Source organism: Danio aesculapii, chromosome 21, assembly GCF_903798145.1.
Source record: "Danio aesculapii chromosome 21, fDanAes4.1, whole genome shotgun sequence".
NCBI lineage: Eukaryota > Metazoa > Chordata > Actinopteri > Cypriniformes > Danionidae > Danio > Danio aesculapii.
In genome coordinates, this window is record NC_079455.1 from 19,447,288 (window position 1) to 19,466,055 (window position 18,768).

General features: G+C 36.3%; 1 protein-coding gene across 4 annotated transcripts in view; it reads left to right on the plus strand.

The window, feature by feature from the left end:
* The first annotated feature begins 1,685 nt into the window (after positions 1-1,685).
* ankhd1 (ankyrin repeat and KH domain containing 1) overlaps positions 1,686-18,768 on the plus strand; it is a 72,755-nt gene continuing 55,672 nt past the window's right edge. For all 4 annotated transcript variants that reach the window (XM_056446464.1, XM_056446465.1, XM_056446466.1 and 1 more), the window contains exon 1: positions 1,686-2,124. In XM_056446464.1, coding sequence (XP_056302439.1) covers positions 1,855-2,124 — 270 coding nt within the window. In that variant the 5' untranslated portion in view covers positions 1,686-1,854. The remainder of the gene's footprint in view (positions 2,125-18,768) is intronic.

The following is an 18,768-nucleotide window of genomic DNA, read 5'->3' on the forward strand; positions in this document are numbered from 1 at the left end:
ATAAATAATAATTTATTCCAGTGATTTTAAAGATGAATTTTCAGCTTAATTACTCATGTGAGTCACGTGATCTTTCAGAAATCCCTCTAATATATATTATTAATAGTAATAAAAGCAATAATGACTGGAGTAATCATTTAATTTGTAACTTCATACGATAAGAAATAAATATAAAAAAATACATTTAATAAATGTTGCCTTGATGAACAAAACAATTTCCTTTAAAAAAAAATGACCCCAAACTTTTGACCGGTAGTGTATATTTTTTCTTACGATGCTTGCAAGTGGTTTAAATGTCAAATGAGCTGTAACAATGTTCTGAGTGGCATTAAGGCCTAAATAATACTTAATGTAAATATATATATATATATATATATATATATATATATATATATATATATATATACACTTTTCATTGGTCTAGTTCACAAGAAATGCATCATAAACCTGCATTGTAAATACAGTGAGTGGGACCTACATTAATGTTATTTACATTTTAGCCACTTAAATTAGAAGTGTAAGAAATGTTTTAAATATTTATTAACCTAAATGCATTTTTTAAATGTTCTTAACAGAGCAAAGATGAAATGTATAGCTAGGTAAAAAATACTTTTATACAAAATAAATAAATCACCTTTTTGAATACCTCATTGAATACTAGTAATTTGCTGTATCGTTCAGATTTATCTAGGCTCCTTAAACTCATCTGACTTCAAGATCCCCCACTGTATCCAAAAACACTTGAATGTCCCCCTGCACAACATTTTTAGACTTTGCATAGCCAGAAAGACATTTATTGTTTGACTCACTGAATTTGTCTTAATATAGGAGGGCTTCTTTTGGGCTCGAATAGCTCTCCTTTAAAGGTAAAAATACAGCTTTCCATGCAATATTTCCATGGAGTCATAAATTACTGTTTATATAAAATTGGCTTACAACTTCTTTACCAAAATAAGATGTCAAATATATTCACGCAGAGAAATGTGGAAAAAAAGTTATGTAAAATAAGATTTCGCAAAAGCTATGTGCGTATTGCCACTAGACACACTTTAATTGACATCTTCCATAATGTTTGTATAATGTTACATATGTGTGGAAATTAAACTACAAGTCCCATAACGAAATCGAAATCTACAGAAATCCGGGTATTGCTTCACCCTGGTCGGTCGCGCCCTCCTCTGAGCAGACTGTTATTGACAGAGTTGTCCTGAAACATGTTAAATAATAAGAGCTGCTTAATATTGGACGCAAAGAGTTGACAGCCGCTCGGACTTTTACTGTCAATGCATTAGATGTACCATTCACTAAATATTTCGACGGTTACTGTCTTGACTAACCCGGTGCATCTTGCAACGCAGCACTGTAAACATGACACCGAAACTGACAAAACTTCCTAAATATGATTGTAAAACAAATTAACCTCTACTTTCTCGAAAAAGACGAAAATAGGCGTTTCGTGAGGGCGGGAATTTGTGACAAGCGTGCCCGCGTCCAATCGTCTTGACTTAAAAATGTTTCCTGGCGTTAAATCTTAAAGCCCTCGTGTCAACCAACCTTGACGTTGCGTGCTTTCGCTCGAGTAGCGTCCGCCGCAGCCAATCGTCTTCCAGTCCTCAACTCTCGCGCCCAATGTCCTTCGCATATTTTGAACAGGGGCGGGACAATACACAAATGGAACGAAGTAGGGTAGGTTGTTAGAAAGTTAATGGCTTGGGGGAAAGAGATTCTCTTCTCGCTTCAGGAGAGTTTGAGGATTTTTCTGAAGTAAAACGTAATTATTTTATAACAACATAACCCCAAAGAAAGTGAAGAGACAACATTACCTTCACAAATAGACGTATTATTTAAGAAAGTATGCAGGATGCAGTAGCCGGGACGGCAATGCTGACGGACGGCTTCGAGGACGAGATTGACTCGGTGACTCCGCGTTCCCCTGCGTTAGGGATGGGGGTTGGAGCTACACCAGGAGCCGGACTCGGGGGCCTCGGTATCGGCGTCGGTGGCAAGAAAGTCCGCTTGTTCGGCGAGGCTGGCGGGCCCACCACAGACGGACTTGATTTCAAACTCGCCGCGGTGCTCTCCTCGGGCCCCGGATCCGGCAGCGACGAGGATGAGGTGTCTGAGGTGAGAGCGAGTCTGCAAGTAGGAAAGTGTGTGAGAGTGTGTGTGTGTGCTAGCTCACATGCTAATCCCAGCTAGCCTTAATAGGCTTCATTCCCAACCCACCAAAACCATGGAATTAATCACCTCGTCTAAAGAGAACGACTTATCACGTCCCACTTTTGTCAACATTCACACAGCAATGTCCTCGCGCGGGGCGCACCTAGCAGACATTTCAGCAGCGTTTCATGCGACCCACGTTGCCAGTTGCGTTTCTAAATAGCTGAAATTCAGGCGAGCTAGCTTAGCTTAGCACGGGCTCAGAGACGAAGGCTGCGATTTGGGCCTAAACAGAACATCAGGGGGCAACGCCATCGTCTGCTAGTTAGCCGTCCCGAATTATTTTACCTGCCACTTTAGTTTGCGAGCTTTAAACTGTAACTGGCCACACGTCGTGTCTGCGTGACAGTCGTTTTGAAGGATGTAGAAATGGCGTTAGCCGAGAAGCTAAGTGGATCTTGGTGTGTAACTAAATATTAGCTGGAAATATTAGCTGTTTAGCAAAGCTTATCTGCGTGACGGTGCCTCGCCAGGCCTTTGCACTGTTGGTAAACTTACAGCTCGACTTCGACGTGATATTTATGCCATTTTTGACTGTAGAAGCGTGATGTAACACTGTTCACATTAACCAGCGTATTAGTGCTAGTGTTTATATGTCCACTACAGTTTCTGCAATTTCACGAGACGCAGATGTTAAAAACATCAAGCTTTAAGCTTAGAGGTTATTATTATTTTACTGTCAGAAGAGCAGTCATTAGCTATTATGATAATGAAGCGCTGGGTTTCAGGGCGACTTGTCATGCGGGTTTGGCGTCAAATAGCCAGATGCACCTGTTGGGTCCTGTAGATTTTTAATTATCAATCCCCACTAAGTTTTCTTCAACTGCAGTCACGTATTACTGAAGCAGGCGTGTACTTTTCTGTTTATCCGAGTTTTTGTGATTGTCAGTCTGCCAGAGATGTGATCTGGATACAACTTTAATGTTAAGATTATGTGGATTCATCTTTGTTGACAGTTGACAGGTCATGACATTTGCCACGCAAGAATTGCATGATGAACAATTCATGCATGTTATAGCTGTGGACAATATGACCAAAAGCTTATATGTCACTAGATGAGTGATGTTATCTCGAAATAACACATTAATCTGGAATTCTGGAATAATCATTGAAACCGTTAAGCTGCTTTGACATGATCTATATTGTAAAAAGCGCTGTAAAAATTAACATAATTTGAATGCATAATAATGTTTGTTTAGCTTGAATTAGGGCTGTTGACATATAAAATTTCAGATGGAATTGAATATATTCTTGACACTTTCAAAATCAGGCAAAACTAATACTTTTCCAGTATTTATTTTACGTAAAAACAAACAATCTGTACTAGGGCTGCATGATATTGGAAAAAACTGACATTGCGATATCTATATATGTGTATATACATTTCATTTACTACGATTAGGTATGGGCCGGAATAAGATTCTGACGATATGATAATCTTCGATAAAAATATCATGGTTTCACGGTATTGTGATGACTGCTCCTAAATAAGTTATTAAATGTCTGGTTAAAAAAACAACAACTTTTCCCCCATTTAACACAATATATTTTGTTTTAAGAAACATTTTAAAACATTTTGAACCAGTAGCTTTTGATGTAGAGGTTGCTTTTCTGCTGAATATACCGTTGCCCTAAAAAAAATAAAAAGAATAGTTGTGAAAAACGTAAAATAAAGAACAACAACTTACTTATACCTTAGGACCTATGAACTTATACTTTAGGTTTTCCAAACTGTGGTAAACCTTGAAACCAGTTGTTGTCCCATGCCTAACTGCGATATATCATTTTAGGTGATATTATCATTTACATTAAAATATTACAAGCAGAGTTAAATACAACAGATACAAATAAACAATAATTTATGATTTTTGGGGGGTCAAACAGTATTCAGAAACAAAGTAAACAATCCCTGTATAATAATAATAATAATAATAATGTTTTTATTAAAAACTCTAAGGGTAAAATTTAAAATCGATATATTGAACTGAAACGATATATTGTGCAGCCCTAATCTGTAATAAGAATAAAGAAACTATGAGTTATAGCACAAACAGATACATCAAAACATAAATGCTCACAAACAATGTTTCAAGAAGTGTTTTCCTAGGTAGATCCATAAGTATTCCAAAATACCTTTCACACAGCTGATTGTGCTTAAAAAGATAAACATTTAAAGATTAAAATTAAACTATTTCTAAATACTTGTTATTGAACTTATTGCTAATATTATTTAGACATTGAATTGTTTAATGAAAATGTCAAAACATCATCTGGTTAAAATGACTTTTTGAATAAATAACAAAATGACAATTGAATTACGACTAACTTCTTCAAACATGTAGTTTGCTCAAACAAAATAATATTTGTCCACTTTTGAGTGTGACAACCATTCTTCAATTTTCAGTTATCAACCGGTGAAACAGATCAATTCCAGACTCCCCTACAATTCTATGTGTATTAATTTATACATAATTTTATGTAGTACAGTTTTTTTACTACTATGATATTATTATTCAACCTCTCACCCTCAAAAAAAGAATGCAAATTATAGACTTTTATGAAAATGCATATCATAACTGCAATCTCTACTGGTTGACGTTTCTTCTGGTTTTTCATGTTTAGTGATATATTGTTAAACATACTCGCTCCACTACCAAGTGGGCAGTGATTAAGAAATATTAATGCTCTTTTGGCAGAGGCTCAACCTTTACCGTCTGCTTTAAAGCAAATGACTACAGTCAAATTGAGTTTGTCATGTCCGCAAACATATACACTTGTGTTTGAGAGCTGCACGTGATTCCTTCCTTCTATCTGGAGTACAGGGGTGTGTCTGTTGCCTTTTTTAGCTTGTAATGGGTGCCCCGCTCTCTTGTGTTGTCGGTATTTGTTTGGAATTTAACGGGGAGAGTATTAAAGTTGGTGGAGGTACATGCATATGATAACAGGCTCAGGTATGACCCGCATTGCCACAAATTCCTCTGCGCTCCATATGCACTTCCTGCTAGGTCACCTTGTGTCATGTGTCAGGCTGGCCTATGAGCTTAAAAGTAGACTCTAAATATGTGTAGAAATGTTACGTTTGCAAGAAAAAAAAAACAAGTTGCATCATTCCACATCCACACACATGGCTGAATCTGGATACTCAAACTGACCTGGAGGGTAAATTGTGCAAATTTGTTACATTACATTCATGAGATTATGGCCCCAATGAATGCATTCTTTAGTTCGATTTAAATTCTTGACATTTTTATGCTTTTAGTTGATGTTGAGTTCTGCATTTTTCATGTTGTTGTCTGTTTCCAGTCTTCTATTGAATTGTGTTTTATTTGTATGGTGCTTTAAATTGCAGCAATCAGACTGGCTCTTCCTATATACGACTTTTTGCTGCAAGCTATATAAATGACTTTGTGCAACCTGAAAACAACAGACTATTTCAAAGTCAGATTTGCTTGCTTAAACACTTAAGTCAATAGCAGCTGTAGGGTTGGGTGGTTTGACCATAATTTTGTTTAATTGTGTGTAGTTTTATATCATGATGTAGTTGGTGTATTATGTATTTGTATACATGTATTCTGTTAAATTGATATTTAGGCATTTATCAAGACATTTATGTTTGAAATAAGGACTTTATAATACTGTTTTTATTGCAAAGAGATCAAATTCACAGCATGAGTAGACATTTGTCACTTTTCCAGCTTTTCCAGTGTAAATTCCCTAATCAGGGATCAACGATGAAACACAGTTTTCTTCAAGACAGTAACAGAACAACATATCTCTTTTTATTATCTTACATCATTTATACCAAAACTATATACAGAAAAAGGGGGCAGTGCAAGCAATATTTACAGTAAAAATAAATCTTAATGTTCTATTGCAAAAAAATTGGTTGAATGGGAGTAATGTACTTGATCCATTTGAACCAAAAGTCAACAAATATATCTTTTGGTTATGCACAGTTTCTCCACAATGAATATATTTTCCAAAACATCACACAAATCTTGCATTTGTAGTGTATTAGGTTTATACCAGCATTTGGAATGACTTTTTTTACTTGAAGCAAGAATGACAGTATACATATATTTGTTTTTTTTTCTTTTTAGTGAATCCTTGACAACATACCCAAATAAAGTACCTCGAAACTAAAATCACTTGAAATATGGAAGATATTTTCGAAAATGCTGAGTACATCTCTCCAACAAATTGAGTTGACATGAATTGACATGACATTCTCTGTTTTGGACTAAGGAAAAAAACGAATAATATTTCTCCAGCAAAATTCTCTTCAATACGAAGGACAGGAAGTTGCTTATTGTAATTTAAATATGCAGAGATGAATCCCCTTGTAGATCTATCAGTGATTTATATAGTTCAGTTATAGTATTTGACATTGGTTCAGCGATATAAGCTTGAGTAGAATAATTTAACTAGAGCACAGTTGTTTGTATCACCGTCAGTGTTTAATAGAAATGTTACCGGAGCTAAAGAGGTCTTTGGAATCTAAATTAAGACTTTTTAAAAAGTACTTTATCTTATTTAATATTTTTTTTGTTTTATTTGGATGCAGTAAATGAAAGACAGTGAACACTTTGATGAAACTTAATTTTCACAGTATGCCACACTTCACAATTCACTGTCATCTGCTTGTTCCCTTTTTTAACCCTCTACAAGCATGTGTATGTGAATAGTTTTATATACACTGTTGGTTTCTCTTCAGAAAAGAAGTATAGCTTTCTAAAAAGATATGAGCAGTTCTATGCAAAAGTCAACCTTCTCATGAAAAAAAAAACGTTTTCACTAAAATAGCGAAACCCTTTCTAGGTTTTTTTTGTAGCCTTGTTTTTTACAGGACTGTAAAATACTCAAAAATGGCTCTGTCAATGTTCTCAAACCATTATATTTGATTTACCAAAGTAACACAAGTGGCGATTTCACATCTATAATGTACATAACAGAAAAAATTTAATATCCATTACAAAGCTTTTCCCACATAAATGCAAAAATGTAAAATTAAATAAAATCAATCATTTTTGTTCTATAGTGAGCCAACTCTGATCCTTTTGATTAGCATTATTTCTTTTGGGTTTTGCAGTTTAATTCACAAAATTTCTACAAAATACGTTGTATACTGTAAACTCTTTACTTTTTTGGTCACATCCATAACGCGTGTTTATTTTTCTCATTAAAAATATAAAATGTTTACAATTGTTTTTCTGATGCCTGAACTTTGTTGTTAGTAGTTTTGGAAAATATAAACGGATGTTTCAATATAATGTTAACATATACTTTCTCAGTGCATGTTAGGTCTGTGCGATTTCGATTTTGGCTTCTAACGATTATGAAAAAGCATTAATCGAGATAAACGATTATTGCATCATATACCGCCCCCTTTCCAGTTGTACATATTTGTTTGCTCTGCAAAGCTCAGTTCCACGTGAACATTACTAAAAGCATGTACTGTAATGTAACGTTTGCTGCACGGGATGCGCAACATTCATTAATGAACATTCAAATCATTCATGTTTAAAAGCGCGAACGAGACCGCATGCTTTGTGTGTGTGTGCACGCGCTTAACCTCGGAGACTAGCGGAGCACACACATCTAATGCCATCTTAATCTTAATTTCCCATAATCAAGCAGCCCTAGTGCATGTGTTTTAAGTTTTCACTCCAGATGTCATCTATAATGCTGGAATTGCTCATATATTGATTTTTAAAACTATAAGTTCTTAAATTGTATATCTGAATTCATATATCTGAACTTAAGTCATATATCTGGTCAAAACATATTCTAAAAACTCCAGCTCAATTACTGGTGAGCACAGCTTAACAATTTATTAGCAGTTAGCTAAGAGTAGACATGTAGTCACCATGCTGTGAAATTTGGTTGAATTTGTGTCTAATTTACTTGCATTATAGAGGGTTGTTTTTTTATGTTTCTCTTATTAAACTTGCAGTGTCTGATGAAATTTCACGTACACTAGATATGACATAGCCATGCTGTTTTATACACGTTAAACATTTTTATAAGGTTGACTTTTTAATAGATTGATTGACAATATATGCCATCATAATGCTCAGCCCTGCACTAAAACAATGACATTTGTTGCATGTACAAACTACTTTTTTAAAATTAGTTGAAACAACACAATTCTTAAGTTTTTTTGCGGACAACTTGATTGTTTTATGTTCAATCCACTTTCGTTTGTAAAAAAAATTACATTAACTTAATTGGTTATGTTGGGACAGCATGAAGGAATTGTGAGGAACCCAGTATTTTTATAGTGTAGAAGAACAGATGTTTTCACTTGTGTGAAAGGGTGCAAAGCCCTCTGTATGTTCAGTATGAACCGGCACAGAAGATATATTCTGGGTTTATTCAGAGACTTGGTTAAATCAATATCTGAGTCAGACAAATGTCAGATGAAAAGAGCAGCATACTTGTAGCGGACAACTGCCCTTTTCTGCCCTCATGTCAAAATGCATTTTCCTATGGGAACAGGGGAAACGTATATAGTATCAAAATTTGTGTTGCATTTACTCCGTTTAAATCATTGTCTGCTAAATTCTTTATCAGCGTATTTTCATTCGAACATCTTTGGTATTTTTGGAGTATTTTTGACTTATGGAAACTCGTAATGTTAGTCCTATATTTCTTCTAACTTCTTTTGCTTGTCATACTTTAATGAGAACATATTTCACATGACTGTAGCCTATGACACAGCATGCGTTTCTTAATTAATTGCATATTGCTGTCTGAAGACGAGTCAACTACACAGTTGCTACAAGTTACCTCCCTGTCTTTGGGGAAAACTGTAGATATAATGATATGATCAAAATGCCTCTACCGCATTTCAGATCTGTTTCTGTTTTAGGGTCTGTCTTCAACATGGGCTTATTGTGGCTGTATAACATTTAACTGTAACAACAATATATTGTCCTCTGAGTGGATTTTAATTAAGTTTTTTTGGCATCTTTATGTATACGTTTAGCGTTTTAGAGTTTTAAATGAAAAGTATTTTTTTTTTTTTGTTAATCTTTACCTCTCAGGTTAGTGATCATACTGGAGTGCACATTTGTTACAGCATATTAACTATGATTTAACTGATAATTTTATCTAATTTTGCTAATCTGGTTTATAATAATTCTTTGTAAACTTATTGGGTCGCTTCTGCTCTGAATCCTCCTACTAAATATTTGTGTGTACTAGCTGTCACTTTTCCACTTTTCCGGTCTATTACTAGCTTTTTAGCTGAACAAATAAATATTATACTGTATTAACGGTTCATATGAATTGAGTACTTGATTTCAATCTTCTAAAATGATGTGAATTTTAAGGTTCTTTTCCACTGCATGGCATGGCGCAGTTTGGTTCAGGATGGCTCACTTTTGGGTGCTTTTCTGCCGTGTTCGGTACCTGGTGCTTTTTTATTATTATTATTATTATTATTTATTTTATTTTTTTTAGTGCCATCTTGTGTGTGGTTTCAAGCAAGCTGTGCTGTTACTAAATCGTATACATACTGCTGATCATTGATTGGTCCTAGAACTGCACAATATATTGTTTTTGCATCAGTATTGCAATGTGCACAGCTGCAATATCGAGTAAGGATTAGGTTGACCTGGGTCCACAGTTCAGAACATGTCATTTGTGGAGACATTGCAAATTTAACCATAATAAACAAAGTTTATCATTTGCATGTGTTTTTAGGGCCTGTGACTGTGCGCATTAAGCAAGTTTGCAGTTGTATCACAATGTATGCATGTTAATTTTTTAACACTATGAAGACTATACAATCTTTTAACGTTTGATTATTTAATTTATTCACCTGAAAACTATTAGCCTCACAAGAAAATCATGAAGACCTGTTTATTCAATTTGAATCTTTGTTCTGTTTATCTATCATGGTTTCCGCTACATTCATTCTTCCATGGAGGGCCGCCACGCCAAAATTCATCCCACCATGGCTACATTACAGCTTCTCATTCAAAACATTTTATTTTTTTAATAACGGGTTATAATCGCACCGAAACGTATTAAAGGAAAAGTGAATTATAGCAGCGCACCTTTTCTGTAACCGTAGTAGTGCTGTGCGTCATTCGTTTAACCCTTTAAGGTTACATGTTGACTGAAGCTTGGATTAAACTCGACGCGTCCGCTTGTTCGCTTGACTGATGCGTGAGGCCAGCAAACATGACGTATAGCCGTTTCACTTTAATTCAGGACGCATTAATACCTCTCTGTAGGTCTATTGGAGACATTTATAAATATTCCTAGCAACTCTAATAAATGCTGGAGACATACTCGTTACATAAACGCACTAAATCGCACTTCAGCAGCGTTTGAGCGTGCACAAGGAGATCTGCGCGCTCTTGAAGCGGCTTATATTTGAGGGGGGCGTGCAAGAAGTTTTGTGCACGAGCAGAGGAATTCGGCGCGCAAGCAAAGAGATTCGCATACTGTAGGCTATTACATAAATGCAATCTCGACTTCTAATACTGCGCTCACGACATTTGTAATTGAAATAACGCCACAGGTAGTTGGTAGATCTGTGAAAAAAAAAAAAAAAAAAAAAAAAAAAAAGACCTGCCGCCACAGCTGGAAAAAATCCTAGAGGAACCACTGTCTATGCTTGTTGTTTATTATATTTTATGCAAATACACTCACCTACAAATCCATCACAATCAATCTAAACTGATCAATTCTTTCCAATTAGAGCTGTCATGTGGTGAAATTGTATTGCAATGGCTGTTTTTTCCCAATATCGTGCAGCCCTGTGTCATTGGATTTGTGACACCGTTGCATTGCTGTATTGTTGATTTGCAGGACTAAATCATTTTTATTTTACAGTGAGACAAAAACATCTGAAATGACAGCATTGTGGTCTGTAGAAGAGTTCCCAGTTGTAGACAAGGAGCGAATGAGATGAAGATGGCAAAAGCATTTGAGGAAGTCAAGGCAGTATAGGCAACTACACTGATAATTTCACTCACTTTAAACATCACAACACTGCAGTGGAAATGCAAAGCAAGCCAAGCCATCCAGAACTGTACCATACTGCGCAGTGGAAGTGGCTTTAGTGGAGAATAGATTTTATTTTCATAATATTTTCTCTTGAAGCCCTCAGATATATTTCTCATATACTGATTGGTTATGAGACTTCTGAACCACTAAAGTCTAGTACAGATGTTGTGACCTCATGCTCTATTTTAAGATGATTTAAGAATCTTTTTCAGCATAGAGTTTTAGTTAATAATTTGTCATATTGCATGAAGCCTTTGATTATAGCATGCTAACAAGTGTTACAGCCCATTTTATAATTCTTGCAATAATGTCAAACATTTGTCACATTTTCCAGAAGAAAGACAGTCAGATGTTTTTAGAATGTCATTTTGGCGGTGTTTGACAAGGTGTGCGCGACGTGTCTGAAGAGCAAGGAGGGAGTGAGAAGTGTGCGCGACGTATTTGAGGACCGGGAGGGAGATTGTCTAGTGATTTCCAGGTGATTATTACTCTTTTGCGGGCATCCAGGAGTCTCTGTGCATTTGCGGGAGACTCCCGAAACTTCCGGGAGACTTGGGATGTCTGGAATGACCTCCCGCTATACTTATCATTCTGTCTTCATATAGCCCAGGGGTCGGGAACCTTTTTTCAGCAAAGAGCCATTTCTGATTTGTTTTATCAAATGTATTTTTAAAGAGCCATAGGGGGTGTGTATATAACAAAACCTTTATTTATTATTAAACAAAACCTTTGTTTATATTCATGCACAACTCAAAAATAAACAAATATAACGCTTCATAATGTATGGTCAAAGGACAATTTATAGATTTTTTTTTTTCTTCTTTTTGCTCTCGCCACTCATGAATGTTAAACCACAGCATCACATATGCGCATTGGTTAAAAAGTAATTTTATTATAAACTGAGTTCATATTCATTTTGCTGTTGAAAATACAATAAAGAGGTAACTGTAATTGTATTTTCAATAGAAAACTGATTTCTAGTGACAGTTATAATTTTTAATTTTAAAATATTATTGAAGAGAGACAGCTGGAGAGCCACGTATTTTTGTTCAAAGAGCCACATGTGGCTCCTGAGCCATAGGTTCCCTACCCCTGATATAGCCGAATGCCTGTTACATATCCATAAAACACTGTGATATAACCGGGCTTGGATCGTATTGCTTTCTCACTACAATCGATCCGCTCCAGAGTTCATTTCAATCGAGCCGAGACCACTTCAGCGATCTCAGAGCGATTGTTTTGGTGCGGATCCGAGCGCGATTGCTGAATTCACATATGCCAAACGAACCGCGCTAACTGGGCAAACGAGACGGGTTCCAAAACAAAAGTCTAGGTGTGAAAGCACCCTTAGGGCATACTCTCACTAGCCACAGTTGCCCTGAACCATGCTGAAGCACGGTTGTCCCCCTCCCCTCTCTCCTGACAGCCTGCTCTCACACTGCATTTTGCTTTCCGAACCTGAGCATGCTTATGTCACCAATGATGCGACTGTTCAGTGAACATTGCTTTAGTTCTATCATTTTAGTCGTTTGTGATGTGATGACAGTCAAATAATTTGCTGAACAAATCCTCAACTTTTGACGCTTAAATGATCATATCATTGCTGGTTCTGCATGTAGGAGGTTTGCTGAAGGTGCAGCTGACGTGCAGTGAGGGGTTTGCGTTCAGAGTACTCATTCAGAGTAGTCATACTTTTCAAACGAACCAGGAAACGCACCTGGGCATGGTTCGAATGGCATAGTGTGGGTGCATCCTTAGTCAACTATAATCCCAGCACCACATTGACACCATTGCAGATGCGCACATTGTGATATCAATATATAACAATAACAATATGTTGTGCAGCCCTAAATCAAACATATATTTTTTGAGTGAACATTTCTTATAGTACATTTTTCATAGACCATTACCTTGCACAAGCTATTTTTCCCATGTTCTGTTTATCTGAACAGCATGTCTATACTTAATGTTAACGTTCTGTCCCCCCTTCATGTGGCCTAAAAACACAAGCAGATAAATGTGCTGTTTTGTGTATATGAACCTGACTGACACAGGTCTTATGTAGTGCAGTACATAAGCTGTGTAATCACAGAAGTTGCTGTTTTGGACTTTACACACTGTATGTTATTGTTGTCAGAAGTTTGCTGCCAGCTCTTTTGCATGGATGGGTAAAGTTTCACTGTCAGAAAGCTTCAGAGTATAGAACACTATGACTAGCTGTGTTTTTGAGTTGCGTTTAACCTGTACTTGAATAGAACGTTCTATAAATAATTGGAATATTAAGCTTTTTTTCTATTTAAATGTTTTTGAGAATAGTATTAACGCTCGCTACAAAAAACTATTGCAAATTTTTCATTATAAAATGGAACTAGAAACCACTGTAATTTTATTTTATTTTATTTTTTAACATATTAAATGACTTGCACTAAAAAAATTGCTCAGACAACACACCAGATCATATTCTGCCAGCTATTTTAAATTCAAATGTCTTATAACCAAATAAAAGTTTGGTCACAGACTTTGATTACAGGCTCGGGTATTTGAGAACAGCTGAAACATGTAATGTGGTGTATGTTGACACCGTTTCAATAGTAAATCCACGTATCCGTTCATGCTGTATTCTGAGAAAAATAAATGCTTAGATTTTTTTGGTTGTACATCAGGAAATTTTTGTTCAGTTTTGTTAAATGTCTTCTAGTTTAAACCTTTTATTTGCCTATAATGCCAGGTCCACACTCTATAGCGGCAACCTGACTTTGGTACAATTTGTTTGATGTTGCATGTCGTAATTAACTTCGAAACACAAGAATCAGTTGTTTAATCATGCATTGTAAGTCAAAGTGGCTTTCATAACGTTCTGAATAAAAGAATGGCGTATTTAGTTTGTTTTCCAGTACTCTGTGATGGATTCAGTCACACGTGGGACATTGAACACCAGAAGGTCTCCCTATAAAAATGGCTAAATGAAACCTAAATGTTTATTGGTGCTGCTTGTTGGCATTTTGCAAAGGAGGGAAATGTTGTGATGTATGAACAGAATTCCTGCCTTAATGGGTTTTGCTGACAATACAGTCACTACAATGCACAGAGGTTCTGTAGTCATTGTTTACAATTGCTAATTCTGACCTGTTGATTGGGAAGCAATGCACACTCTAATATGTTGTCCAATATCCACGATACAAGAAGTATTTAGGTGTAATGATTAGGACTACAACAACAAATTGGTTAAATCGATAAAAATCCATTACCAAAAGCATTGGCAAAGAATTTAATAATCGATTCGTTGTGTCGCGCGACACAGTTTGCTTATTAAAAAAATCACTTTAGTTGAACACGGTCTCTCTTGCGCACTGATACAGAGTTTGGCACCTCATAGACAGAGATGAGGAGGAAGGGAGTTCAGCAGAAGGGTGAATCACTAACAGTTAAAGAATCCTACTTTTGTTCCGTTTTGAAGTGATGACCATAAAGTCCCTGGTGCTGGTGTTTTTACTCGTTATCTAGCTTGACAAGCATGACAAGTTAGTGTTAGCTCGTTTACCCTTAGAGCGGCAACTGAAAAAATCAAACTGAGCTTTAACGCGTTGGCTGGCGCTGAGCCAGAGAAAGACGTGTCATATTATCACAGTTATGCAGCATTTATGTTTTAGACATGTAAATACACACAAAGACTTATAAAACAATACATTTAGAGTTTGTAAAACACACAAGGAAGTCTAAGAATCCATTCAAATATAATTCGCCGATGTGTTTTCATCATATCAGATACACATAGTGAGAGTAACTATAAAGTTGAATCTATTCTTCTCTGTTCACCAGCCACTTACTTGCATGTATTTGGGGAGTAACTTATGAATTTACGTGCTGAATCCTGCGTGTTCTGCTTTTATGAATGAGGCAAACACGCTGCCGCAAGTAAACATGGCGACGCCCATCTCATGTTATAGATCACGATCACTTACACGTTTTTGTGAGTTGGAATATCACAAAGCTGATGACATGAGCAAGCATGTGAATATGTTGAAATAAAACAGAAAAAAAAACTAAATAAAAAGGATACATCTGTCATACAACGCTATTGTGGCTGTTGTGTGTCACATGACAAACACTTTTATGAGGATTTTATGTTCCTCTGTGTCGAGTTTCTTCGCTGGTGTTTTATTTTTCTGAACACTGCCTTAATGTAGAAGTAGCTCAAATTCGCTCATTTTGTGGCGGGATCCGAGTGCAACAACATTAATCATAAGGTAAACACAAAACAAAAGTCTTCATCTGAAGCTCCTTCACTGGATTCGACACTTGTGAACACTCATTCCAACGGGTTTGCTCAGCTCTCTGTCGCGCCCACACTCGTCAGTGCTCTTAAGCCGACCAATCACAGAGCTTGCGATATGCATCATTGCGACATGTAGTTACATTTTTTTGAGAAGTGCGCATTGGTGACGGCCACAGCGAGGGCTATGCGTCCATGCGCAGGCTGTGTCTGAGCATATGTGTCCGATTGATGCAGAAGTAGGGCTGTGCAATTAATCGAAAATCCAATTAATCGAGATAAACAATTATTGCATCATACACCGCCCCCTTTCCAGTTGTACACATTTGTTGCTCTGCAAACAGTTGTCAGTTCCATGTGAAAATGACTAAAAGCATGTACTGTAACTTAACGTTTGCCGCACAGGATGCGCATCATTCCTTAATGTACGTTCAAATCATTCATGTTTTTAAAAGCGCAAACGAGACCGCATGCTTCTGTGTGTGTGCGGCGCTTAGCCTCAGAGACGAGCAGAGCACACATCTAACGGCATTTTAATGTGAGCACTTTAATGGTCAAATACATGCACATTTGTGTCAGAGCGCTGTGTTTAGTGATTATTCATATTAACCCTCATTTGTGTAATAAACAAACAAGTTAAGAATCAAAAGACATGTGAAAGAGAAACCATATTACAGCTGCAATCAGTCAGAATTATTAGCCCTCCTGAATTATTAGCGACCCTTTCCCCCAATTACCCCCCACCCCAAAGTTTAATGGAAAGATTTATTTTCAACTCATTTTTAAACATAACAGATTTAATAACTCATTTCTAATAACTGATTTCTTTTATCTTTGCTATGATGACAGTACATTATATTTTACTAGATATTTTTCAAGATGCTAGTATTCAGCTTAAACTGACATTCAAAGGCTTAATTGGGGTAATTAGGCAAGTTTGTATAACAGTAGTTTCTTCTGCAGACAATCAAAAATCTGTATTGCTTAAGGGGGCTAATAATAATGACCTTAAAATAGGTCTCAAAATGTTAAAAACTGCTTTTATTCTAGCCAAAATAAAACAAATCAGACTAATCTCCAGAAGAAAAAATATTATAGGAAATACTGCGAAAAATTCCTCTGTTAAACATTTTTTGGGAAATATATATATATATATATATATATATATATAAATAATTCACAGGAGGGCGAATTTTGACTCCAACTGATAATCGTTTTGAATAATCGTGATTACAATTATGACCAAAATAATCGTGATTATGATTTTTCCCATAATCGAGCAGCCCTACGCAGAAGTATAAATCAGCCTTTAGGTGTCAAAATGACATTATGACAGTGACTACTGAAAAAGATACATTTGTGTAGTCTGAATCTGACATGAATTGGTTTTGTTTATATTAAGATCCATGTCCCTTTTTTTTATAGCTTTGTGTTTTCCTTTTGTGAAATGTTGAATAAAAGCACTTGATTCCATCAAGGACATCTTATATATACTCGTCTATTGTTCGCAGTGAAAGAATTGTCCCTCATCTTCCTTTAGTTCTTGCTGCTTGCTGGAAGTGTAGCAAACGCAGTCTGTCTCTCAGCGCAGAGATGAGGTAATGAGAGTCACTTTTTTGGACGCAGACTCTCGTCTCGCCCTCTCCTCCCTCTTTTTCTTTCTTTCTCTCTCTCTCTCTCACTCACACACACACACACCATGAGACAGATGCTTCCCAGAGTCTGAGACCAGAGCACAATAATTCCAGCCACGCCAGAGCCCTGAACATTCAACTGCTCCTGTATGCTTTTAATTATTCTTACTGCAGATGGGCTCTATGCTTGACCACGCCCGGCCTCCCTTACTCACCCGGCTTTTTGGGTTATCTATTTTTTTTAGCAGCACATTATTTTTTTTTTTTCCTTTTTTTTATCCTTCTAGTTCCTTGATTTTTAAATATTCAGTAAAAGTTTAGTTAATATGGTTCAGTTAAATACAGTATTCTCTTGTGGAGTAGTGTGTTGTGGAATCATCACAAGATGTTATTGGTATTTTTTGTGATGGTGATTTCAATATGCATGATGTATGTGCTGAGAGGCAAATAAGGCCTGGATCTTTAGAGAAAATTTGTATTTTTCTTTTTTTTTTTTTTTTAAAGTGACGACCCTTGACGTAATATCAGATTTGATTCAGATGGGCTGGCGCATGCTTATAGGCAAGCTAGGCTGCCACCTAGGCAGCAACACAGATGGGACAGCAAGATTTAATAAATTATAGTTATTGCTGGATATTCATTTGGGATTTTTTGCAGTCATGTCAGCGAGTCATTATTAGTCACTGATCAAACAGATTGTACTTTTTGTGACTGTTTATGCAACCCGGGTATCTTTTGTTTATTACACATTAGATTATATTTAGAGTGCGTTCTGAACACCTGAAGTTGAAAAGCGTTCAACATCTTTCCTGTCTTTTTTTTCTTCTCTCTCTCTTGTCCAATAGAATGAATAAAAAAGGGGCGTAGCAAACCAAATTTAAGAACACTTATGCTAGACCTACAGACAGCTGATTCTGTGTTTGTGACATTTACATGATTTCTGTTTAGTTCGATTATGACATTCATCTGATTAAATTAATCAAAAATCGCTGATCGTAGGCTTTAATGGCCTGATTCCACTGACTGGTACAGTATGGTACGCGTCGGTACAGGTCACCCTTATTAGGCTTGCATTTCCATTGCCAAAAGGGTACCAATGGTTAAGATTTGTATGGAAAGTTTCAGTCGAAATGTATACATTTTAGTTCTTATTTGGGTTCAAAAACAACAAGCAGTATATAGCCTACAGTCTATTTCTTTATCTTTATCTATATCACCTCTCATCTATATCTTTAATCTTCACCAGCACATGTAACCTCTGTTAGGAAGTAATTCAGTCATTCCGAGTTCATAATAGTCCAAAAGGTGATAATAATAGTTAAACATGGCGGTTTGTTCATGTTTTAGGTTGCTGAAAGAATAATTTGCTCAGTTTTTTCCAGCTTAAAACAGTACATGGCAGATTTTGTTCTTCTTGGCTTTGTGGCTGTACATCAAGACAACGACAAGATTTGTTTGAGCTCTGGTCGACCATGGCTCGTTCTTATGTGGATAAAATAATGTCTCAGTTGTGCATTTAAAATGGCAGTTTCTTTGTTTTCGTTCTCCAGCTTGTGTACACGCTAGTGACGTTTCTCTGTAAACCAATAGCGTTCAGCTGCGCGTCTTGCTCTGCCTTTT